The 26541-nt window shown below is 38.4% G+C and overlaps 1 protein-coding gene and 2 pseudogenes across 1 annotated transcript; 2 read left to right on the top strand and 1 right to left on the bottom strand.

Moving 5' to 3' along the window:
• Nucleotides 1-7490: 7490 nt before the first annotated feature.
• On the bottom strand, nucleotides 7491-11500 carry LOC119819761 (annotated as a pseudogene).
• Nucleotides 11501-16168: 4668 nt separating this feature from the next.
• LOC119819760 (olfactory receptor 1N1-like) lies at nucleotides 16169-17104 on the top strand. The gene is given in 1 exon segment (XM_038338076.1): nucleotides 16169-17104. A coding segment is annotated over 1 exon segment (936 nt).
• Nucleotides 17105-22781: 5677 nt separating this feature from the next.
• LOC119819759 lies at nucleotides 22782-26168 on the top strand (annotated as a pseudogene).
• Nucleotides 26169-26541: the final 373 nt, after the last annotated feature.

Below are 26541 nucleotides of genomic sequence, written 5' to 3'. Positions count from 1 at the left end.
TGGCACACCAGCAAACAGCAAAAAGCTGTGTTAAAGTCTGTCTCTCCTTTATTTAAAGCCCTCTCAGGTTTTTAAGTGGATTTAGTCCATCATGTTGGAGCGCCAATCTGTTGAGTGGGTGCCAATCTGTAGAAGGAGTGGCGGGCTGTGTCCTCCCACCTGGTTAGCTTTACCCAAAATAATTACAAGGAAACTGTATTCATTTAAATACTGCCTGGCCTGTTATCTGTAGCTTCTTATTGGTTGTTTCTCATATCTTGCTTTAACCCATATCTAATAATCTGTGTAGCACCATGAAATGGTGCCTTACCAGGAGAGATCTTAACCTGCATCCATCTGGGAGAGGAGAGGCATGGCGACTCACTGTTGCAACTGCCTGAAGTGTCTGTCCCACTGCCTTTTACCCAGCATTCTGTTCTGTTTACTCCACCTACCTAATTTTCTGTCTCTTAAAGGGCCAAGGCAGTTTCTTTATTAATTAACCAATAAAAATAACATAGACAGGTAACTCTCCTCCATCATGGCAGGGTAGAGAAGATGATACACTGAGGCATAACTAGTATTAAAATCCTTTTGAAAAAGTCGGGTCAAACTTATTATTTTTTTAATATTTATTCATTTATTTATTATGTATACAATATTCTATCTGTGTGTGTGCTTGCAGGCCAGAAGAGGGCACCAGAACTCAGGACCTTTGGAAGAGCAGGCAATGCTCCTAACCTCTGAGCCATCTCTCCAGCCCCCCAAACTTATTATTATAGAAACTTCTGAAAATACATGCATATAAACATATAAAAATAATTTAAATGGATTTACCATACAACCAGGCAATAATGCCCTCCTAGACACCACAAGGCTACAAATAAAAAGGCTAGTGCCAAGCATGGGTTACATCCTTTGGGGTTATTAATTACTCTTCCAAGGACATCCAAACATTGAAGGCTTTTACAATGCTCTTTCTACCTTCCAGGACTTGACAATAAGATATTATTGCTAAAGACACCACATACTTGACATTAGGAAAATCCTAGCTGATGTCTACATGGAAGCTTCTTCCCTACTCTACTATTAGAAAGGGTGCTTCCTAGGGAAAGCTACATCAAGAAACCTAGTGGGTAGCCAGATGTCTATGATAATGAAGGGATTGCAGTTCAGAGAGTTTGAATCACTAGTTGTGTACTAGTAAGAAATACACACAGGCTAAAAATATTTTCCTTTGTTAATGATCAGGGAAATTTAAAGCAAAATCATAATGAATTACAACTGTGGCTCACTACTTTTGTAAAAATTTAAGATTACTTTATTACTAAATGTTGCCCAAGAGGTAAAGTAATGTAACTGAATATACATTGAGAAGCTTAGAGTCTGGGTATCTCATCAAAAGTCATAAACTGTATTTGGAACAGTTTTAGACTTACTGAAAATATAGAGTTAAAAGTGTTCACATATGCATTTCTTCCCATGCATGAACAGGAGTATAAGTTTTGTTAGCTTCTGATTACTTAAGTCGAGATCTTGTTAAATGAATATATGACTCAGTGATGTTATTTAAAGTGTGGCCACCAGTTCCAAATACAAGCAGAATATAGTTATGCAATTTAACACCACCCATATGGATGATGTTATATTGCCCATATATATATATATATATATATATATATATATATATATAGCTATATATATATATATAACAATGTGTGGTATTTGTCTCTAGGTTGCATTAATATTTCTATAAAGATTAAAGTAAAAGTTTGGGTTAAAAGGAATAACTGGTGAGATTTTGAAAGACTTATAACTCAGGATTTGATTTCATACACACAGTGGTTTGACTTTTACTCCTACCATATGTTGCTAACTTAATAGAATGGGACTAGTTAGAAACGTCTCAATTCTATCTGGACCTATATTTTGTGCATGGGGATAGGTATGGATCCATTTTCATTCTTTTACATGTTCATATCTAGTTATGTCAGAACCATTTTTGAAGATAATTTCTTTATTCCATTTTATAATTTTAGCTTCTTTGTCAAAAATCAGGTGTTCATAAGTGTGTGGATTAATATCAGGGTTTTTGATTTGATTTCATTGCTCCATCTGTCCGTTTTTATGCCAATACCAAGCTGTTTTCATTAGTGTAGCTCTGTAATAGAGCTTGATGTCAGGGATGGTAATGCTTCTGAAAGTTTCTTTATTGTAGAGGATTGTTTTGTCAATTCTGGGTTTTTGTTTTTCTATATGAAGTTGGGTATTGTTCTTTTAAGGTCTGTGAAGAATTTTCCTGGGACTTTGATAGGGATTGCATTAAATCTGTAGATTGCTTTTGGTAAAACTGCCATTTTAAATATGTTGATCTTACCTATCCAAGAGCATGGAAGATTTTTTTTCCATTTTCTGATATTTCCCACAATTTTGTTCTACAAAGACTTAAAGTTCTTATTGTACAGGTCTTTCACTTCCTTGGTTAGTGTTACCCCAAGATATTCTATGTTATTTGTGGCTATTGTAAATGGTGATGTTTCTCAGATTTCTTTCTCTGCACCTTTATCATTTGTATATAGAAGGGCTAATGATTTTTTTGAGTTGATCTTGTATCCTGCAACGTTACTGAAACTGCTTATCAGCTCTAGGAGTTCTCACATCAAATATTTGGGATCATTTATGTACATTATCCGATCATCTGCAAATAGCAAAAGTTCAACTTCTTCCTTTCCAATTTATACCTCTTTGATCTTCTTTTGTTGTCTTATTGCTCTAGCTAGAAATTTGAGTACTATGTTGAATAGGTATGGAACGAGTGGACAGTCTTGTATTGTTCTTGATTTTAGTGGAATAACATTGAGTTTCTCTCCATTTAATCTGATGTTGGCTGTCAGCTTGTTTTATATTGCTTTTTATTTTGTTTAGGTGTGCTCCCTCTATCCCTTATCTCTCTAAGACCTTTATTAAAAAGGGGTGTTGGATTTTGTTAAATGCTTTTTCTGTGTCTAATGAGGTGATCATATGTTTTTCTTTCAGTTTATTTATAGGATGGGTGGCTTGAATGCATGGGCACAGGAGACCACTTCTTAAATATAATACTGGTAGCACAGACATTGAGAGCAACAATTAATAAATGGGACCTCCTGAAATTGAAAACCTTCTGTAAGGCAAAGAACACAGTTACTAAAACAAAATGACAGCCTACTGCATGGGAAAAGATCTTCACTCAACCCACATCAGACAGAGGTCTGATCTCCAAAATATATAAAGAACTCAAGAAACTAGACATCAAATTATCAAATAACCCAATAAAAATGGGGTACAGATCTAAATAGAGAATTCTCAAAACAGTAATTGCAAAAGGCCAAAAAACACTTAAGGAATTGCTCAACATCCTCAGCCATCAGAAAATTGGAAATTAAAATGACTCTAAGATACCATCTTACTCCTGTCAGAATGGCTAAGATCATCACTGGACAGGATGTGGAGTAAGGGGAACACTCTTCCATTTCTGGTGGGATTACAAACTTGTACAGCCACTTTGGAAATGCATGTAACAGTTTCTCAGAAAATTGGGAATCAATCTACCTTGCAACACAGCAATACCACTCTTGGGCATATACCAAAGGATCCACACTCATATAGCAAGGACATTTGCTCAACTGTGTTCATAGCAGCATTATTTATAATAATCAGAACCTAGAAATAACCTAGATTTCCCTCAACTGAAGAATAGATAAAGAAAATGCAGTGTATTTACACAATGGAATACTACTCAGCAGTAAAAAGCAACAACATCTTGAAATTTGCCTGCAAATGGATGGAACTAGAAAAAAACATGCTTAGGTAGGTAACTTAAATCCAGATTGACAAACATGGTATGTACTTACTCATAAGTGGATATGAGATGTAAAGCAAAAATTACCAGCCTATAGTTCATGATCTCAGAGATGCTAGGTAACAAGGAGAACCTTAAGAGAGACATATATAAATCCACCTGGGATAGGAAACAGATAAGACCTCCTGCAAAAATTAGGAGGGGAGAGAAGGTAGGGTAGCATGGGAGAGGGAGGGGAAAACGGGAGGGAGGAGGAGAACATGAATGAATGGGATGCTAAAGAAGGGGGAAGGACAGTGAGGGGGAGAAAGGAAAGAAATATCTTGATTGAAGGAGCAATTAAAGGGCTATCAAGAATCATAACACTTGGAAAAAATCCCCAAATCCCCAAGGATGACCCCAGCTAAGAATCTAATCAACACTGGAGAGAATGCCTAAATTGGCCTTCCCCTGTAATCAGACTGATGACCACCTTAATTGTCATCATAGAATCTTCAACTAGCAACTGATGAAAGCAGATACAGAGATCTATAGCAAAGCACCGGACAGAGCTACCTGAGACCAGCCCGAGAGGGAGGAGAGATAATAAGAGCAAGGGAATTCAGACCTTGATGGTGACACCCACAAAAATAGCTGATTGAGCTAGTGAAAGTTCACTGACTCTAGACATATATCAGGCAAACCTTCATAGGACCAAATTAGGCCCACTGAATGTGGGGAAGAGTTGTGAGGCTTGGACAGTCTGTGAGGCCACTGACTATAAAGGATTCTGAATACCTATATAGCTTAAAGGTTTCATATTAAGAAATTAAACAATCCTTAAACAAATGTGCAGCAAAATGAGGACAATGACCTGCAAATATAAACAATATATAGGTATCTTAATTAGGGGTAGAAATATATAGTGCAATATGATAAATATATTCTAAAATTGCATCAATTTACAAAATATTTTAAGCAGAGTTATAAATATGCATGTATACAATATAAAAAAGTAACTTTGCATAGGTTCACAAATATTGGAAACAGAAATAGGTACATATTTAATATAACAATTATTCGAATTTGTGTCAATATACAAGAATCTATACTAATGTAAATTGTCTATAAATAATATCTGACAAATAATCTCACTATTACTATTATTAGTGTGAGCAAACTCACACTAATTCACATATTACCCCATCCCATCCATTTCCCCCTTTTTATCTTAAGAAACACCTTAACTGTGACCATTAACTATATATAATCAACCCTTTTAAAATGAAAACAAACATTTATAAACAGTCATTTTGGGAATTTGGGAATAGTTTTCTCCAAAGTGCTCCCTACAGTTTGTTGAGTAAAGTATTTTTAGGGGTTCATGGAGATATTTCAGGAGTCTTGTTCCATCAAACCACATTAATCTGGAAAGAATCCACAAGTTCTCATCTTCTGTGGAAACAAACGCAGAACCTCCTTCCCAAATTAACATGTAAAGGATTTCACTAAAGTAGCCCACAATAGCCCAGAATGGAGTATAATAAAGAGTTCTTTATTTGGGGGTGGACTCACAGATCAACAGTCCTATGCATGAGCAGAAACCAAGAACCGAATTCAGCAGCTGAGAGAGGGTGCACATTTCTACATCTGTTTTTTACGTTTCTACATCTGTTTTTATAGTACCCAAAACCATGCCAAAGAGGTCCATAATCTCAAAGGCCATTGGCTGAAGGAGTTTTCAAAGCAACTGATAGTAGGACAAGGATTTATCCCTAGTGTTCAAACTGATATCTAGGAACACATTCTTTTGGAGGGATACCTTGCTCAGCTTCGATATAGGTGGGGAGGGCCTTGGTCTTGTCTCAAAGTGGAGTGTCAGACTTTGTTGTCTCCCCATGGGAAGCATTACCCTTTCTGAGAAATGAATGGAGAGCTGGGGTAGGGAGAAGGTGGAGGAAGTGGGATGAGGGGAGGGAGTGGGAATGGAGATAGCTTTGCAAAATGAGAACAGATCTATTAAAAATTTCTTAATTAAAAAAGAAACCTCTGAGTTCTAATATTTTGTATTATATAAGCTTCTAGAACTAGATAAAGTGATAGATATATAAAAGTCTGTCACAGACTCTTCTGACAGCAGTGACTTTGGGCCTTTGTCTTGCATAGAGGTGTTTTCTGAAAACTAAAAAGTTTTGTCACTTCTGATAGAAAGAGGCAACTACATTATTATGATTGAGCAAAGAAACATATTTTCCTTATTGGATAATAAAATACAGATGAACTAAACCACACTCAGGTCCTGCTTGAACTCTGCTCATCCTGGCTCCTGCATCCTGCCCAGCTAGGTTCAGCATACACACTTGGTGACTGAATCTGGCCTCTGCACAACCTTTGATATATCTGTATGCTCACTGCTCTCGTGTCTGCCATACCTTACTGACATTCACACATTCTAGTCAAGTTTTTCTTCACACTTGAAGCTTAAACAAATTGTCTGGAACTTTGCCTTGGCCTTCTTATCAACTAGTTTGTGAAAATCCTAATTAATTTTGAGGAAGATCAGGTTGTCCCTTTCCCTAATCCTTAGACTATAGTCTAAGACTTAAATCTTAGACTATAATCCTTAGACTAATCCTTAGACTATAGTCTTAAATATAGACTAAGACTTAAATCTTAGACTATAGTCTAAGGATTTAACAGACATTACCAGTATGTATGTAATAACTTTTTTAATAAAAAGGAAATCATAGCTTGGGAGAACAGACAGTAGAGAAATAGGAAAATGTTGGTTAACAGATACTAGCTACAGAGGAAATAAAGTCCTATGTTCTATTGATAAATCATGTTAAATGGCAATGATAATATATGATCTATTTAAACAGAAGCGATTTTGAGTATTTTTGCCTCAAGGAAATTATAAGTGTATGAGAAGACACATTTTCTCTAATTTGAACAGCCCAAATAGTATTTACTTATATAAACATTACTTGGAAACCTGCAAATGGATACTGCTTCGTGTTAATTGAAATGAAGAAAAAATTTGATAAATAATAGAAGATGTAAAAACAAAAAATCATGGTAGAAAAATGACTCAGCAGTTAAGAGCACTGGCTGCAGTCCCAGAGACCTGAGATGCATTTCAAAACCCCACATGGCAGCTGACAACCACCAGTAACTCCAGTACCAGGGAACCCAAAATCTCTTCCAACCAGGCATGTGTGTCATGCACTTATATACCGTCAGGCAAAGCTCATACATACACAACACAATAAAAATCTGAAAAGAAGGAAACCAAAACTATACTTTCATTTCTAAGTCTATTATAAAACTAAATATGAAAGTAAAACAAAAAGTATCTCAGAGGACACTTTTAGCAACCATGAGAAAGAAAATACCTTTGTTATAAGAGTTTTCAAGTTATCCTAGAGAAAGGAGCAAAAGTCTAGATAATGTGAGATTTTTAATGTCTTTAAACATTAATGCTAGGCAAAGGGAACATATATATGTGTATTTAGAGAAACTTCCCCCAACACTTTAAAGACTGATAGCAATTATAGAGGAAAAAAACTACACAGGTTGAAAAAATACAGACTCCAAAAAGAAATCTTATCTAGACATACTAACTGCAGCAAGTCAGAAAGGGAAGACATATGGGTGGGAGTGAGAGACCTATGTCAACCAATAGGAAAGGTCTCTACCATGACTGTAAACACACCCCTGCTGAAAGGAGGAGAAAACTCATGGCTCCTTTCATATCCCAATTCTTCAGACTGCAGATACAGGGGTTCAGCATGGGTGAAACCACAGTGTACATCACAGACAATATGACATCCTTGCTATTATTGTTATTAGATGAAGGGAAAGAGTATAGCACAATGAAGGCTCCATACTACAGAGAAACCACAGAGGTGAGAACCACACATGGACAGGGCTGTATCGAATCTCTTGACAGAGGGAGTTCTTAAGATGGTGGCTCCAATGTAGCCATGAGAGACCAGAATGCATATCAATGACACAGTTATGGTAACCACTCCCACAGTGAAGGTCGTTGATTGTGGAGTCTCAGCTAGAGAGCTTAAGCAGCACAGAAAGGTCACAGAAGAAGTGGGGAAGAGTTTTGACCCCCACAGAAAAAGAGGTGGGCAAGCAGGAGAGTGTGCACAAGGGAACTGACAAAGGACAAGACCCAGGGCACAACTACTAGTAGGACAAAGAGGCCCTGACTCATGATGGAGGTGTAGTGCAGAGGGTTACAGATGGCCACATACCTGTCATAGGCCATTGAGGTGAGGAGGAAGCTGTCAAGATCTCCAAAATATAGGAAAAAGTACACCTGGGAATTGCACCCAGAATAGGAGATGGACTAGCTGTGTGTCAGCATATTCATGAGCATCTTTGAAGCTGTGACTGACGAGAAAGAGATGTCTGTGAAGGCCAAGTGGCTGAGGAAGAAGTACATGTGGATGTGGACGTGAGAGTCCAGCCTGATGAGCAGGTTCCCCAGCACCGTGGTCAGGTACATGGCCAGGAACAGGGCAGAGAACATGTCTTGGTCCTCTGGCCAGAAGGGGAGTCCCAGGGGGATAAACTTAGGTGTGATGCTGATTACTTCTTCTGATTCATCTCATTTTTTCCATTTCTGGAAATGAAAATTCTATAGAAATATGAAAAGGAAGAGTCTATGGCTATTATATAGCAAAACCCCATCATTTTTGAGCCAGCTGGTTTGTTCATTTTACCCTAAACCAGTAGCTTTTGAAAATATTAACACAAAAAAGTGATGGTCAGCTCAAGGAACATCAATCCAACATCTTTGGAAAATCTGGGAGTTATTCAGAGCTCATGCTGGAAATCTAAAATTAGGCAATTAAGATGTAAGGCCAAGTAAGTAACTAGTTAATTTATAAAAACTGTAGATGATCTGCAACCATCTGTCTACCTTACAGGTGCCTCAGAAACACACGTTTGCCAGTGCTCTATTTCCAAGAGTTGAATCAAAATGAGTAGACCCACACAGGGTACTTTTGATACATTACCATATAAGGAATTGGAGATCTAGTGTTGAGTACATGCATAAGTAGATAAAAGGATTGGAGAATGAAGCTAAAATACTGACTGACATCCCACATAATGTGATTGCAGTTCTTTATGAATATTTTTTCACACTCAGTAGTTTCACAATTCTTTTGCCCTTCATGGAAAATAGAGGAAAAAATGGCTTCCATTTCAAGCTCCTTTGTGGTGTTCTTCCTTAACTCAATCATGACATAGAATAGAATAAAATAGAATCTACATATATTAAGTTCATTCAAAATGAGTGTCTTCTTGAGAAAAAAGAAAATATCCCTTTTTCACATCTCTCACTTTATCTAGTTCTAGAAGGTTCTGTATTACAGGATATTAGAACTGGGAGGCTTCTTTTTCTTTTCTTAATTAAGAATTTTTAAATACATTTTTCCACTTTACAAAGATATCACTCTTCCCACCCCTTCCCTTCATCTTACTTTCTTCACCTTCTGCCTACCCTACCTCCTCATCCACTCCTCAGAAAGGGTAATGCTTCCCATGGGGAGTCAACAAAGCCTGACATTTCCTTTTTCAAATCCTAGAAATTTTGACTATTCTAGTCAAGTACAGTATCTGGGTAAAGGGAGTTCTCAATGTATACATAGCGCAGAAAAGCATTGCTTCTTTTCGTTTTTTCTAATTCAACTGTTTACAATGGTGTTTTTAACTTGCATTTTGGTAACCCACATTCTAGCCTTTTTAAATAAAAGATAACTTCTTTGTTTATCTTCCATGCCCTTTGTTCTGTGAAAATGGTCCCAATATAATAACAAAAGCAAAAAATAAATAACTGTCAATTTTAAAATAGAATTAAGAACTGTGATATTGCTCACTGGATAAGGGTATCTGCTTCCTGTTAACATACATGGGTCAGCATCTCATGTTAGAAGTGAGAAATGACTCTCACAGATTGTCCTTTGACCTCCACATACATGTAATACACACACATACATTGAGTAAATGTAATAAAAATTATTGTAAGAATAAACAAATGAACCCATATTCACTTTATCTGTAAAGATTTATTCAATCTGAATGCTTTGTTTGAGATCTAAGATGGCTTTTATTATGGCTTGTCATTCATTTTTGGAGTCAAAATTTATATTGTTCTTCAAATTTTCCTACCTTGAATAAATAAATTCACCTTTAGAATTTCTACTGTTTCAACCTAATATGTTAAATATTAAACCTTACCTGGGTTGTACAAAGAGTTATGCTACTCATTACCATATTTTTTTTTCTCTCATGGTTTATTTTTTTTATATTTAAAAATTTCCATCTCCTTCCCTCCTCCTCCCTCCTCCCTCCTCTCCTCCTCCCCCTTCCCTCCCCTCCTCCTCCCCCTTCCCTCCCCTCCCCTCCACCCATACCTCCCCTCCCTCCCTCTCAAGGCCAAGGAGCCATCAGGGTTCCCCACTCTATGCTAAGACCAAGGTCCTCCCAACTCCCCCCAGGTCCAGGAAGGTGATCGAGCAAGCTGAGAAGGCTCCCACAGAGCCCGTCCATGCAGAAGAATCAGAGCCCAGAGCCATTGTCCTTTGCTTCTCAGTCAGCCCCCGCTGTTGGCCACATTCAGAGAGTCGGGTTTGGTCGCATGATCCATCAGTCCCATTCCAACTGGAGTTGGTGATCTCCCATTAGTTCTGTCCCACCGTCTCCATGAGTGAACGCACCCCTCTCGTTCCTGACTTTCTCCCTCATGTTCTCGCTCCTTCTGCTCCTCATCAGGACCTTGGGAGCTCAGTTCAGTGCTCCAATGTGGGGCTCAGTCACCTTCCCCATCTGTCGCCAGCTGGAGGTTCCCTCATCTCATTAGATGCTGAAAAAGCATTTGACAAAATTCAGCACCCTTTTATGATAAAGGTCTTGGAGAGATTAGGGATACAAGGGTCATTCCTAAATATAATAAAAGCTATTTACAGCAAGCCGACAGCTAACATCAAATTAAACGGAGAGAAACTCAAGGCTATCCCACTAAATTCAGGAACACGACAAGGCTGTCCATCTCTTCAATATAGTGTTTGAAGTTCTAGCAATAGCAATAAGACAACATAAGGGAATCAAGGGGATTCAATTTGGAAAGGAAGAAGTTAAACTTTCATTATTTGCAGATGATATGATAGTATACATAAGCGACCCCAAAAACTCCACCAAAGAACTCCTACAGCTGATAAACTCCTTCAGTAACGTGGCAGGTTACAAGATCTACTCATTACCATATTAACAATAAACAGTTTATTATAATGAATATGCTAATTAGTTCTCTTTCGAACATTTATGTATGTTTTATAGATCCCTAGAAATTGATACAGAATGAATATAGAATCATGACTGATAGATGGTCAGTTACAGAGGCTTAAGTGTCAAGGACATTGGACTCTATATGTTCTTTAGAAAGGAGTCCTAACACACAAGCCTGCCTTTTGAACAATATGCATCTGGATTCTCTAGCAGTGTCTGATGGCAGTAAGGCACATGGAGAACAGACAATTTTCTCTTAAGTTCAGCCTGCGTGCAACTGCACAGGAGTTCCTTTGGTTCACTGAGCTTGCATATAGCAACCCCACCCTTTTGTCTGTGAGGTCCCTGGCCAGCAAGGGGACCTGATCCTGTACCATAAGATCCACTGGAGAGCATTTGAAGGAAGAGATGGGCAGGTGCCAATGCAAGAATTCCTCCAACAATCTGAAAAAAACATAACACCAGAATCCAGCAAACATACAAGAGGAGACTTGAACACCCTAATCCAAAAAAGTAGAAGAAATAGACTTTAAATGTAACATTATGAAAGTGATAGAGTTCCTTAAACAGAATGTGAAAAACTCCCTTAAAGAAATGGATGAGAAGAATAACAAAAAGTTAGATGAAATGAATAAATCCCTCAAAGATACCCTAGGAAACCAAGAAAAAAAAAACAATCAAACAGATAATGGAAACAGTTCAAGACTTGAAAACTGAAATGGAGGCAATGAAGAAAATACAAACAGAGGGACAGCTGGATGTGGAAAAGCTGGGGAAACAAACAGGGACTACAGAATACAAGAGATAGAAGAAAGAATCTCAGATACTGAAGACATTATAGAGAAAATAAATGCACTGATCAAAGAAAAGAGCAAATCCAACAAATTCTCATCACAAAACATCCAGGAAATCTGGGACACAATAAAAAAGACCAAACCTAAGAATAATAGGGGTAGAAGGAGAAGAATTACAGCTCAATGGCCCAGAAAAGATATTTAATAAAATTATAGAAGAAAACTTTCCCAAACTAAAGAAGGATATTCCTATGAAGGTACAAGAAGCATATAGAACACCAAATAGACTGTTCCAAAAAAAAATCCCCTTACCATATGATAATCAAAACACAAAATATACGGAATAAAGAAAGAATATTAAGAGCTGCAAAGGCAAAAGGTCAAGTAAATATAAAGGGAAACCTATCAGAATTACACCCAACTTCTCTATGGAAACCATGAAAGCCAGAAAGTCTTGGATAGATGTGCTGCAGAAACTAAGAGACCATGGATGAAGGCTCAGATTACTATACCCAGTCAAGCTTTTGTTCACCATAAATGGAGAAAACAAGATATTCCAGTATGAAAACAAATTTAAACAATATGTTGCCATAAACCCAGCCTTACAGAAAGTAATAGAAGGAAAATCACAACCTAAGGAACCCAACAATGCCCACAATAACTCAGACATCTAACAACCCTTCACCAGCACAACTCAAAGATGGGGAACACACAAACTCTACCACCAAAAAATAAAATAAAATAAAATAACCGGTGTCCTCAATTTTTTTTAAAACTCATCACGCCTCATTGGTGCTGTCTGTAACCTCTTAGGTATGTGACCTTCCATTGCAGCGTTGAACCTATTAGGGCCACACCGCTAAGGAAAACCAAATCTTCTTCTGGAAGATATCAATTTCTAAGAGCTCCAAGACTTCATGTCCACACCCACCCCAATGCTGGAATTTTGTCTGGCTTCAACTTTTTAAGTCTTGTGCATGATATTTCAAACACTGTCAATTTTTATGTAATTGCCCTATTGTGTCCATAAGAACCAGAGACTGTGGGTGACCACAAGCAAGCTAATTTTGTGTGATATATGCCTATCTGCATGTATGTTCACAGTGTATGTGCAAGAATACACAGAGGTCAGAAGAGCTCAGTGGATCCCCCAGATCCAGAGTTACAGAATGTTGTGAGACACCATATGGCTCTGGAAACTGAGTCTGGGTCCCCTGTAAGAGAAGCAAGTGCTCTTCATTACTGACTCCTTCCTCTAGCCCCATATTAAATTTCTGATGTTTAACGTTTTTCCAGTTAAAGTAAACAGAGAGGAGTTCAGAGGTCTGCAGCTGGGGAAAGTATCTAAAATTTAGTTCCAATGATGGGGATATTCAGGATCACTAATCCATTTGGTTCCCAACTTCCAAATTTTTGTTATTATTACTCTTCTCTTTGTGGGTTTTGTCTCTTAAAATCATGAATAGAATATAACCAGGTGAGTGAAATTGGACCAGTGCTTTTTATTCTTAATCAGAATCATGAGAAACTTTTAAGAAAGCATTAGACACTTTTACACTTCTTTAGTGAAGGAGCTTTGAGCAGAGGGACCTTGTTACATGGAGGCAGATGCATCTCCCTAGAAAGCATATTTTACTGCAGACCCATGGCTCCAATCCTTTTCAATGCTTTGATCCTCAACACAGCTCCTCATGTTGTGGTGGCCTCCAACCAAAAGTTATTTTGTTGCTAGTTCATAAATGCATGTTTGCTATTATTGTGTATCACAATGTAAATATCTGACATACAAGCTATATGATATGCAATCCCAAAAGCATTCTAACCCACAGGTTGAAAACTGCTGCCAGAGGTTGTCATTATTGATTAGTTAAAAGAGTGTTTAAGGTATAAAGAAAACAATAAAAACGTCCTAGATTTTATGGAGCCCAGTGCTGCACTAATTTTGTCTGTTCTAATAAGGACAGAAGGGAATTGGGTATTGTATGTGTTCACTAACAAGGCTCTGGGGAACTCTGTTTCCTGACTTCTTGGATCTTTAGACATTTAAAGTGAATTTGTTCACCCTCTTCTAGGAATTAACCTGATGAAGAAAGGCCTCTGTCTCTATCAAGTCAGGCTTCAAAATGAAAATATAAAATACCCTAGAATTCCTCAAAATTTTGTCCAGGCAGAATCAGAAATTTGTCTCCTATCATTATAAGTTTTCAACAAAGAAGCTCATTTTTCCATATTTTTATCTTCAAGCAGATGAAGGTAGTTATGAGTGATCCTGCCTTCCATTCAGATATTACCTAGACTTGTCCTTGAATCTTTTGTTTACTTCTTGGACTTCTCATCTAGAACTTTGATAAACTTTTCTCAAAGCTTTTATTTCTTCTATAGTTTTTAATCTCCATTGAATAATTTGACTTTTGTCTTGGTCTATTTGCTGTTTATATTTTAAATTTTTTATTCAGAACCCCAATTCCAGACAATCCCATTAAATCTTTATTTTCAGGAAGGTTATGATTATTCCTTTTTTATAAATACTTTTACATGGCTTTCTTCTCAGTGAATAAGATGGCAGTGAGCACAGGAATTTGGCTAAAACTGTTGTGACTGCCAGGTCTTTCTTGTGGTACTCTTACCATAAGGCTCACACCATCTCACACTTGTTGACTGACATATTAGACCAAGAGGCAGTGGTGGTAAGTAAAGGGACTTGCTTGATTTGGATGAGAAGAAGTGAACAAATTATGGAAATTACTCATTGATGTTTCAAAGGTATGTTGAGATTTCTGAGGCCAAGTTTCCAAGAACAATAATAAAACTTTGTAAGAAAATGTAAAACCAAGAAACAGAGCATACGGTGCTAATACAAAGTACAGAGGAGACTAACAAAGACAGAATGTAAAAACGTGGTCCTGCAAGGCCAAAGATTTCTCAGTGGGCAAGGACAACCACAAGCTTGTTGATCTGAGTTCATTACTTAGAATCTACATGGCTGAAGGAGAGAACTGACTTTTCTAAGTTGTTCTTGTGCTTCTACACAGGTACATACACAAGCACACATGTGCATGCCTGAATATACACATACAGACACACAAGATGCGTACATGTACACACACAATAAATATTTTTAAATGACTTTAAGGAAGATATTTGGGTTTATTTAAAGGAGTGTGAGAGTTTACTCAACTGAACTTTTTGTTGCCATAGCAATTGACTGATTGATGTATTTTATACTGGCACTTGTAGTAAAAGACTTGTTTTTCTCTCATGTAACTTACAGGTGCTTGGAATGGTTCATTGGAAATAAAGACAGGACCCGGAAGTTAGGGAATCATGGAACTATCTGCCAATTTGCATCCCTCTTTGTCTTGAGGAAATTATAATCCATTGGATCTTAGTAGAGTCTTTCCCTTTCAGAACATGTTATTTGAATGTGCACAGTAACTGGAGTCTAATCTTTGTAAAGATCCACATTCCCCATCATGATATTATGTCATAGACAAAATTGTTTTTGACTCCTTATAATTTCTCATAAAATTTTTGATATCCTGAGATGGGTGAGTTAATTTAGTTAGTGTACTTCAGAGGTTGATATATATAATCATTCTCAGATTCTCCTTTTGGAAAAGTTTGAAATTTTCACTTTGAAATCTAATGACTATTTTAGGAAATATCCTTTGGTCTGCAGATTGGTATCTGTTTAGGTGTGAATTCTGATTAAGGAAAATCGTCTACAGAAAGATGGTTGTGCTGTTGACAGACAACCCAAGAATTGATATGTTCCATCTGGAGAAGTGGTCAAAAGTAGAAAGAATGAATCACTCCACAGCCCTTTCCTATGAAGTGGGTAATCATGAATGTTTGATAAAGGCAACATTTTTGCACATTTTTGAATAATACTCCAAAATAATGTACAATTTGGCTCATGTTCATATAGACATAAAAATATCCTAGTGTAATAATAGAGCTGATAGGACTTTATAAACCTAGTCTAAGCTGGGTAGTAACAGAATTGACTGTGCCAAGACCATTACTGGGAGAGATCTCCTGGTATCACAGACTGACTGGGGGGAAAAGAGAGAAGAAATGGAAAATATAGAATTCCTCAGAAAGAAAAAAATAAAAGGAAGTAAGACCTGGTGGCAGGAACCATCAGGACTGGGGAATAGCTTATTTAAATATAGACATGAGTATGTGAAGGTTGAGAGCCAGTGCCTGAAGCTTAAGTATCACCCCTACATACTGACTATCTTTTCTGACCTCCAGGTTCTGTAGGCTCATGGACAACCAATCCAGCATCTCAGAGTTTTACCTGTGAGGAATATCAGGGTTTCCAGAACAACTGTGGCTACTCTATGGGATTTTCCTGTGTATGTATCTTGTCACCTTGACTGGGAATATGCTCATCATCCTGGCCATTGGCTCTGACCCACACCTCCACACTCCTATGTACTTCTTTTTGGCCAATCTGTCCTTTGCTGACATGGGTTTAATATCATCTACAGTGACCAAGATGTTGTTTAATGCTCAGACTCAGCATCATACCATCTCTTATACAGGTTGTCTCATCCAGATGTATTTCTTCCTGATGTTTGGTGATCTGGACAGCTTCTTCCTGGCTGTGATGGCCTATGACCGCTATGTGGCCATCTGCCGCCCTCTCTATTATTCCACAACCATGGATACCCGATTCTGTGCCCTGATGCTTGCCCTATGCTGGGTCCTCACCAACACAGTTGCTCTGACTCACACTCTCCTCATGGCTCGACTGTCCTTCTGTGTTGTTGGGGAAATAGCTCACTTTTTCTGTGACCTCATTCCCGTGCTGAAGCTATCATGCTCTGACACATATGTCAATAAGCTAATGATTTCTGTCTTAGGAGGCACAGTACTCATGGTCCCCTTTCTATGCATTGTCATCTCCTATGTCCACATTGTATTTGCCATCCTGAGGGTTAGAACCCCTGGTGGTGGTACAAAGGCCTTTTCTACCTGTAGTTCCCACCTCTGTGTGGTCTGTTTTTTCTATGGGACACCGTTCAGTGCCTACTTGTGCCCACCTTCTATAGTCTCAGTAGAAAAGGACATTGTAGCTGCTGCAATGTATACAGTAGTGACTCCCATGTTGAACCCCTTCATCTACAGCCTAAGGAACAAGGACATGAAAGGGGCTCTAAGAAAGCTCCTCTGTCAGGGGCAAATTTTCTCTTTCTAAATGTAATGAAAGTAATGTTTAATGAAGGGACATGTCTATGTTAAACAAGTTTATTTTAATTTGGTGTTGTGTACATACTTGCCACCAGATTGATTTCTAATTACTTAACCTCACTAGACTTTAGCCTTCCCTTCTATAAAGATTATAGAAAATAAGTTGTTTGTTTACTTTTTTGCTTATTTATTTATTCTTTTCTCCATTCTGACTTCTTATTTGACATTGTGCTTTTTTGAGACAGGGTTTTTCAGTGTAGCCTTTCCTGTCCTGGAACCCACTCAGTAGACCAGGCTGGCTGTGAACTCAGAGAGATTCTCTTGCCTCTGCTCCTGAGTACTGGAATTTAAGGTATGTGCCACCACCACCTGGCTGAGATAGAGCACTGATGTACAGTTTAGGCTAACTTTACATTCACTCTGTTGCCTGAGTTGGCCTTTAGCTCACAATTTCCCTGTATTAATCTCCTGTGCTAGGATTGTAGTCATGAATATAAACACCCAGTTCAGTAGTTTCTATTTAATAAGATGAGTTGGACGATTGAGTAGGATAAGCAAGGAAGTGCATCGGATGCAACAACAAATGTAGTAGACACCAACAACTGTGACTGAAGAGTGTCTATGTGTTACTTTCATTGGTTAATAAAGAAACTGCCTTGGCCCCTTTAATAGGACAGAAAATTAGGTAGGCAGAATAAACAGAACAGAATGCTGGGTAGAAGGCAGTGAGGCATACGCTTCAGGCAGTTGCCATAGTCAGTCGCCATGCCTCTCCTCTCCGAGATGGACGCAGGTTAAGATCTCTCCTGGTAAGCGACCACCTCGTGGTGCTACCCGGATTACTAAATATGGGTTAATTAGCCAATAGAGGCTGAAACTAATGGGCCAGACAATGTTTAAAAGAATACAGTTTCCGTGTAATTATTTCGTGTGTAAAGCTAGCCGGATGGTGGGACACCGCCCCGATGCTCCATCTACACAACTGAGAGCTTTGGGTACTATGAATATCATTCTTCATATGTACTGCCATCCAGAAGTAAAAAACTATTTTCTGAGATCCATTTGCTCAACAAGCATTCACAGAATATTTTTTCTGGGCCTAAAGCTAAGTAAAATTTCCTACACTAATATTTCACTCTAAATTATTAGCTTATCACTTGATGCATTTGTCCTGTTCATAGGAATATGTAGAATTTAAGAAAAAATAAAGGATGGATGTTACATTCCAGGAAATCCAGAATAAGTAAAGAATTTCCCATCACTATAAACTCAGCATTTAGATTTCTCTGCTAGCTAAATGTCGTTCTACAGCTTGGAATGATTTTTTTCCAGAAATGTTGTTAGACTCTGTTACAATGCTTCTGCTCATTGTTGTTCAGAAATGTTCATTTCAGAGGCTGAAGAGATGGTTCATTAGACAAAGCACTAGATGGGAATATTAAGACCTCTTTTTGTATTTGGTTGTGAATTTGTCTTCGGGTCTAAACTGGTCATCAGAATCTCCCCCTCCCCCAATTCCCTCTTCCCCTCCCTTTCCAGTCCAAAGAGCAGTCAGGGTTTGCTGCCCTGTGGGAAGATCAAGGTCCTTCCCCCTCCATACAGGTCTAGGAAGGTAAGCATCCAAACAGACTAGGTTCCCACAAAGACAGTACACGGAGTAGAATCAAAACCCAGTGCCATTGCCCTTGGCTTCTCAGTCAGCCTTCGATGTAAGCCACGTTCAGAGAGTCCAGTTTGATCACATGCTCCATCAGACCAAGTCCAGCTGGCCTTGGTGAGTTCCCATTAGATGGACCCCACCATCACAGTGGGTGGACGCACCCCTCGCCGTCCTGACTTCCTTGCTCATGTTCTCTCCTTTTGCTCCTCCTTTGGACCTTGGGAGCTCAGTCCAGTGCTCCAATGTGGGTCTCTGTCTCTATCTCCATCCATTGCCAGATGAAGGTTCTATGGTGATATGCAAGATATTCATCAGTGTGGCTATAGGATAGGGACAGTTCAGGAACCCTCTCCTCAGCTGCTCAAGGAACAAGCTAGGAACATCTCCTTGGACACCTGGGAACCCCTCTAGAGTCCAGTCTCTTGCCAACCCTCAAAATGCTCCCTTAATTAAGATATATACTTCTCTGCTCCCATATCCACTCTTCCTCCATCCCAACTGTCCCATTCCCCCAAGTTCTCCCCATCATCCCCTTCTCACTTCTCTCTCCCCATCTCCCCTTACCCTCACCACACCCCCAATCCCAAGCTCTCCATTTTTTGCCTGGAAATCTTATCTACTTCCAATATCCAGGAGGATAAATACATGTTTTTTGGGGGGTTTCACCTTCCTATTTAGCTTCTCTAGGATCATGAATTATAGGATCAATGTCCTTCATTTATGACTAGAATCCACTAATGAGTGAGTACATACCATGCTCATCTTTTTGAGTATGGGTTACCTCATTCAGGATGGTGTTCTCTATTTCCATCCATTTGCATGCAAAATTCAAGATGTCAATGTATTTTACCGCTTAGTAGTACTCTAATGCATATATATTCCACACTTTCTTTATCCATTCTTCCATTGAGGGGCATCTAGGTTGTTTCCAGGTTCTAGCTATTACAAATAATGCTGCTTTAAACATAGTTGAACAAATGCTTTTGTAGTATGATAGGGCATCTCTTGGGTATATTCCCAGGAGTGGTATTGCTAGGTCCTGGGGTAGGTTGATAATGAATTTCCTGAGAAACCGCCACACTGATTTCCAAAGTGGTTGCACAAGTTTGCATTCCCACCAGCAATGGATGAGTGTTCCCCTTACTCCACATCCTCTCCAGCAAAGGCTATCATTGGTGTTTGTGATTTTAACCATTCTGACAGGTGTAAAATGGTATTTCAAAGTTGTTTTGATTTGCATTTCCCTGATCGCTAATGAGGTTGAGCATGGCCTTAAGTGTCTTTTGAACATTTGAACTTCTTCAGTCGAGAATTCTCTGTTCAGATCAGTACCTCATTTTTAATTGAGTTAATTAGGATTTTGAAGTCTAGTTTCTTGAGTTCTTTATATATAAAGGAGATCAGACCTTTGTCTGTTGCGGGGTTGGTGAAGATCTTCTCCCAATCAGTAGGTTGCCTTTTTGTCTTAATGACAGTGTCCTTTGCTTTACAGAAGCTTCTCAGTTTTAGGAGGTCCCATTTATTCAATGTTGCTCTTATTTTCTGTGCTACTGGGGTTCTATGTAGGAAGTGGTCTCCTGTGCCCATATGTTGTAGAGTACTTCCCACTTTCTCCTCTATCAGGTTAAGTGTGTTCAGATTGATATTGAGATCTTTAATCCACTTGGACTTGAGTTTTGTGCATGGTGATAGATATGGATCTATTTTCATTCTTTTACAGGTTGACATCCAGTTATGCCAGCACCATTTGTTGAAGATGCTTTCTTTATTCCATTGTATACTTTCAGCTCCTTTGTCAAAAATCAGGTGTTCATAAGTTTGTGGGTTAAGATCTGTGTCTTCTATTCAATTCCATTGGTCGACTTCTTTGTTTTTATGCCAGTACCAAGCTGTTTTCATTACTACAGCTCTGTAATAGAGTTTGAAGTCAGGGATGGTAATGCGTCCAGAAGTTCCTTTATTGTATAAGATTGTTTTGGCTATCCTGATTTATTTTCCTAATAAAGTTGATTATTGTTCTCTCAAGGTCTGTGAAGAATTTTGTTGGGATTTTAATGGGGATTAGTTGAACTTATAGATTGCCTTTGGAAGAATTGCCATTATTACTATGTTGATCCTACCCATCCAAGAGCATGGGAGGTCTTTCCATTTTCTGGTGTCCTCTTCAATTTCTTAAATAGATCTTTCACTTCCTTGGTTAGAGTTACCCCAAGATACTTTATGCTATTTGTGGCTATCAGGGAAAAGCAAATCAAAACAACTTTGAGATACCACCTTACCCCTGTCAGAATGGCTAAAATCACAAACACCAATGATAGCCTTTGCTGAAAAGAATGTGGAGTAAGGGGAACACTCATCCATTGCTGGTTGGAATGCAAACTTGTGCAACCACTTTGGAAATCAGTGTGGTGGTTTCTCAGGAAATTCAGTATCAACCTACCCCAGGACCTAGCAATACTACTCTTGGGATTATACCCAGGAGATGCCCTATCATACTACAAAAGCATTTGTTCAACTATGTTTAAAGCAGCATTATTTGTAATAGCTAGAACCTGGAAACAACCTAGATGCCCCTCAATGGAAGAATGGATAAAGAAAGTGTGGAATATATATACATTAGAATACTACTCAGAGGTAAAAAACAATGACATCTTGAATTTTGCATGAAAATGGATGGAAATAGAGAACACTATCCTGAGTGAGGTAACCCAGACCCAAAAAGATGAATATGGTATGTACTCACTCATAAGTGGATTCTAGCCATAAATAAAGGACATTGAGCCTATAATTTGTGATCCTAGAGAAGCTAAATAAGAAGGTAACCCAAAGAAAAACATATAGTTATTCTCCTGGATATTAGAAGTAGACAAGATTGCCAGGCAACAATTGGGATATTGGGGGTGGGGGTAGGGTGGGGGTAAGAGGAGATGGGGAGAGAGAAATGAGAAGGGGATGATGGGGAGAACTTGGGGGAATGGAACAGTTGGGATGGAGGAAGGGTGGATACGGGATCAGGGAAGTATATATTTTAATTAAGGGAGCCATTTTAATGTTGGCAAGAGTTTTGACTCTAGAGGTGTTCCCAGGTGTCCATGGAGATGTCCCCAGCTAGTTCCTTGGGCAGCTGAGGAGAGGGAGCCTGAAATGGCCCTATCCTATAGCCATACTGATGAATATCTTGCATATCACCATAGAACCTTCATCTGGCAATGGATGGAGATAGAGACAGAGACCTACATTGGAGTACTGGACTGAGCTCCCAAGGTCCAAAGGAAGAGCAGAAAGAGGGAGATCATGAGCAAGGAAGTCAGGACCATGAGGGTTTGCCCACCCACTGAGACGGTGGGGCCGATCTAATGGGAACTCACCAAGGCCAGCTGGACTGGGACTGGTGGAGCATGTGATCAAACTGGACTCTCTGAATGTGGCTGACAGTGGTGGCTGACTAAGAACCCAAGGACAATGGCACTGTGTTTTGTTCTTACTGCACATATTGGCTTTGTGAGAGCCTATTCTGTTTGGATGTTCACCTTCCTAGACCTGTATGGAGGGGGGGAGGACCTTGGTCTTTCCACAGGGCAGGGAACCCTGACAACTCTTTGGACTGGAGAGAGGGGGAGGGGGAAGGGGAGTAGGTGGAATTAGAGGAGGGGAGGAGGTAGAAATTTTTAATAAAAAAATAAAGAAAAATAAAAGAAGTTACTTCAGCATAAGTGCCTAGAACTGTTGAGACCTAGACAGATGGAGAGGCACACACACACACACACACACACACACACACACACACACACAACCCCTCTACTACAGCCCTACTCTGAAATTCATTCTCAGGCTATCTGACTCTTAGAAACTTCTATGCTCATCTCTAAGAAAAAGTAGAAAATATCCCTTTTTTGGTAATTTTTATCTCTCAGTAGATTGTGGTGGTTTTCTTCCAAATTTACTTCATAGCCCTACAATTTCATTCATTCTTGCTCCCACAATCCAAGTATAAGCAGGTGTTACATCTAAATTATTGAAGCAGATGCAGAATCCTGTGAGCAACAATGCTTTGTAATTTGTTCGCCACATCAGCAGACAGCAAGTTATTTAGAAACATGGTTACTTCTTTTGTTAAGTACTTTCTTGGGTGCAAAGTTAGTTGCTACTACTCTGAGACTAGAACTAGAATGTTCTACTGGACTGGAAAAGACTTCAAAAATAAAGCTAAAAAGGACTTTAGTTTCTTGATAATCCTTCAACCTGATACATATCCAGGCCAAACTTAAGAGAAAATTGTCTGTTCTCCATGTGCCTTACAGCCACCAGACACTGTTCTAGAGAATCCAGATGCATATTGTTCAAAAGCTAGGCTTGTGTGTTAGGACTCCTTTCTAAAGAACATATAGAGTTCAGTGTCCTTGACACTTAAGCCTCTGTAACTGACCATCTATCAGTCATGATTCTATATTCATTCTGTATCAATTTCTAGGGATTCATAAAACATACATAAATGTTCAAAAGAGAACTAATTAGAATTTTCATTATGATAATAAACTGTTTATTGTTATTATGGTAATGAGTAGCAATAATTGCTTGTACAACCCAGGTAAGGGTATTACATTACAAAATATTTAACATATTAGGTTGAAAGAGTAGAAATTCTAAAGGTGAATTTATTTATTCAAGGTAGGAAAATTTGAGCAACAATATAAATTTTAACTCCAAAAATGAATGGCAAGCCATAATAAAAAACCATCTTAGATCTCAAACAAAGCATTCAGATAGACTAAGTCTTTAAAGATAAAATGAATATGGGTTTATTTGTTTATTCTTATAATAATTTTTATTACATTTACTCGATGTATGTGTGTGTGTTACATGTATGTGGAGGTTAAAGGACAATCTGTGAGAGTCAGTTCTCACTTCTAACATGTAATTCCAACCCATATATGTTGACAGGAAACAGATACCCTTATCCAGGGGCAATATCACAGCTCTTAATTCTATTTTAAAATTGACAGTTATCAATTTTTGCTTTCTTTATTATATTGGGACCATTTTCACAGGTAGTTCTAAGAACAAAGAGCACGGAGGATAAATAAAGAATTATCTTTTATTTAAAAATGATAGAATGTGAATAAAGGAATGCAAGTTTAAAAACACCATTGTAACTAGTTGGATTAGAAATAATGAAAAGAAGCAATGCTTCTGCTGGGCTATGTATACACTTAGAACTCCATTTACCCAGATACTGTATTTGACTAGAACAATCAAGAATTTCTAGGATTTGAAAATGGAGGTATCAGGCCAGGCGGTGGTGGCACACACCTTTAATCCCAGCACTCGGGAGAGAGGCAGGTGGATCTCTGAGTTCAAGGCCAGCCTGGTCTACAAGAGCTAGTTCCAGGACAGGCTCTAGAAAGTACAGGGAAACCCTGTCTCAAAAAACCAAAAAAAGAAAGAAAAAGGAAGTATCAGGCTTCATTGCTCCCCATGGGAAGCATTATCCTTTCTGAGGAGAAAGTGAGATGAAGGGAGGGAGTGGGAAGAGTGATATCTTTGTAAAGTGGAAAAATGTATTTAAAAATTCTTAATTAAGAAAAGAAAAAAAGCCTCCCAGTTCTAATATCCTGTATTACAGAACCTTCTAGAACTAGATAAAGTGAGAGATGTGAAAAAGGGATATTTTCTTTTTTCTCAAGAAGACACTCATTTTGAAAGAACTTAATATATGTAGATTCTATTTTATTCTATTCTATGTCATGATTGAGTTAAGGAAAAACACCACAAAGGAGCTTGAAATGGAAGCCATTTTTTCCTCTATTTTCCATGAAGGGCAAAAGAATTGTGAAACTACTGAGTGTGAAAAAAATATTCATAAAGAACTGCAATCACATTATGTGGGATGTCAGTCAGTATTTTAGCTTCATTCTCCAATCCTTTTATCTACTTATGCATGTACTCAACACTAGATCTCCAATTCCTTATATGGTAATGTATCAAAAGTACCCTGTGTGGGTCTACTCATTTTGATTCAACTCTTGGAAATAGAGCACTGGCAAATGTGTTTTTCTGAGGCACCTGTAAGGTAGACAGATGGTTGCAGATCATCTACAGTTTTTATAAATTAACTAGTTACTTACTTGGCCTTACATCTTAATTACCTAATTTTAGATTTCCAGCATGAGCTCTGAATAACTCCCAGATTTTCCAAAGATGTTGGATTGATGTTCCTTGAGCTGACCATCACTTTTTTTGTATTAGTATTTTCAATAGCTACTGGTTTAGGGTAAAACGAACAAACCAGCTGGCTCAAAAAATGAAGGGGTTTAGCTATATAATAACCATAGACTCTTCCTTTTCATATTTTTATATAATTTTCATTTCCAGAAAAGATAAAAAATAATATGCATCAGAAGAAATAATCAGAGCATCACACCTAAGTTCATCCTCCTGAGACTCCCCTCCCAGCCAGAAGACAAAGGCATGTACATATACCTGATCACAGTGCTGGGGAACATGCTCATAATCCTGCTCATCAGGCTTACTCTCACCTCCACACCCCATGTTGTTCTTATTCAGCCACTTGGCATTTATGGACATCTCCTTCTCATCAGTAACAGTTCCAAAGACATTAATAAATATGCTGACACACAGCCAGTCCATCTCATACTGGGTGCATTTCCCAGATGTACTTTTTACTATATTTTGGAGACCTTGACAGCTTCCTCCTCATTTCAATGGCCTTTGACAAATATGTGGCCATCTGTCATCCTCTGCACTATACCTCCATCATGAGTCAGGGCCTCTTTGTCCTACTAGTAGTTGTGCCCTGGGTCTTGTCCTTTGTCAGTGCCCTTGTGCACACTCTCCTGCTTTCCTGCCTCTCTCTCTGTGGGTACAAATCTCTGTCCCACTTCTTCTGTGACCTCTCTGCCCTGCTTAATCTCTCTAGCTGAGACACCACAATCAATGACCTGGTTATCTTCACTGTGGGATTGGTGACCATAACTGTCATTGATATGCATTCTGGTCTCTCATGGCAATATTGGAGCCACCATCTTAAAACATCCCTCCAAGAGATTCGGTACAGCCCTGTCCATGTGTGGTTCTCACCTCTCTGTGGTTTCTCTGTTATGGAGTCTTCATTGGGCTATACTCTTTCCCTTCATTTAATAATAATAATAATAGTAGTAGTAGTAGTAGTAGTAGTAGTAGTAGTAGCAAAGATGTCATATTGTCTGTGATGTACACTGTGGTTTCATCCATGCTGAATCCCTTTATCTGCAGTCTGAAGAATCACGGTATGAAAGGAGCCATGAGCTTTCTCCTCCTTTTAGAAGGAGAGTGTGTTCACAGTCATGGTGGAGACCTTTTCTATTGGTTGACAAGGCCTCTCCCACCCATGTGTCCTCCCTTTCTGACTTGATGCAGTTGGTGTGTCTTGATGAGGTTTCTTTTTGTAGTCTGTATTTTTCAACCTGTATAGATTTCTTCCTCTATAATTGCTAAAAAAGTCTTCAAAGTGTTGGGGGAAGTTTCTCTAAACATATATATAGATGTTTCCTTTGCCTAGCATTCATGTTTAAAAACTTTAAAATCCTCACATTATCCATTTTTTTGCTCCATTCTCTTAGATAATTTGTAAACTCTTATAACAAAGGTATTTTAGGTTGCTAAAAGTGTCCTCTGAGAGACTTTTTGTTTTACTTTCGTATTTAGTTTTATAATAGACTTAGAAATGGAAGTATAGTTTTGGTTTCCTTCTTTTCAGATTTTTATTGTGTTTTATATGCACAAGC

The sequence above is a fragment of the Arvicola amphibius genome, chromosome 7 (genome assembly GCF_903992535.2).
Source record: "Arvicola amphibius chromosome 7, mArvAmp1.2, whole genome shotgun sequence".
NCBI lineage: Eukaryota > Metazoa > Chordata > Mammalia > Rodentia > Cricetidae > Arvicola > Arvicola amphibius.
This window is presented reverse-complemented; position numbering and strand designations above follow the sequence as displayed.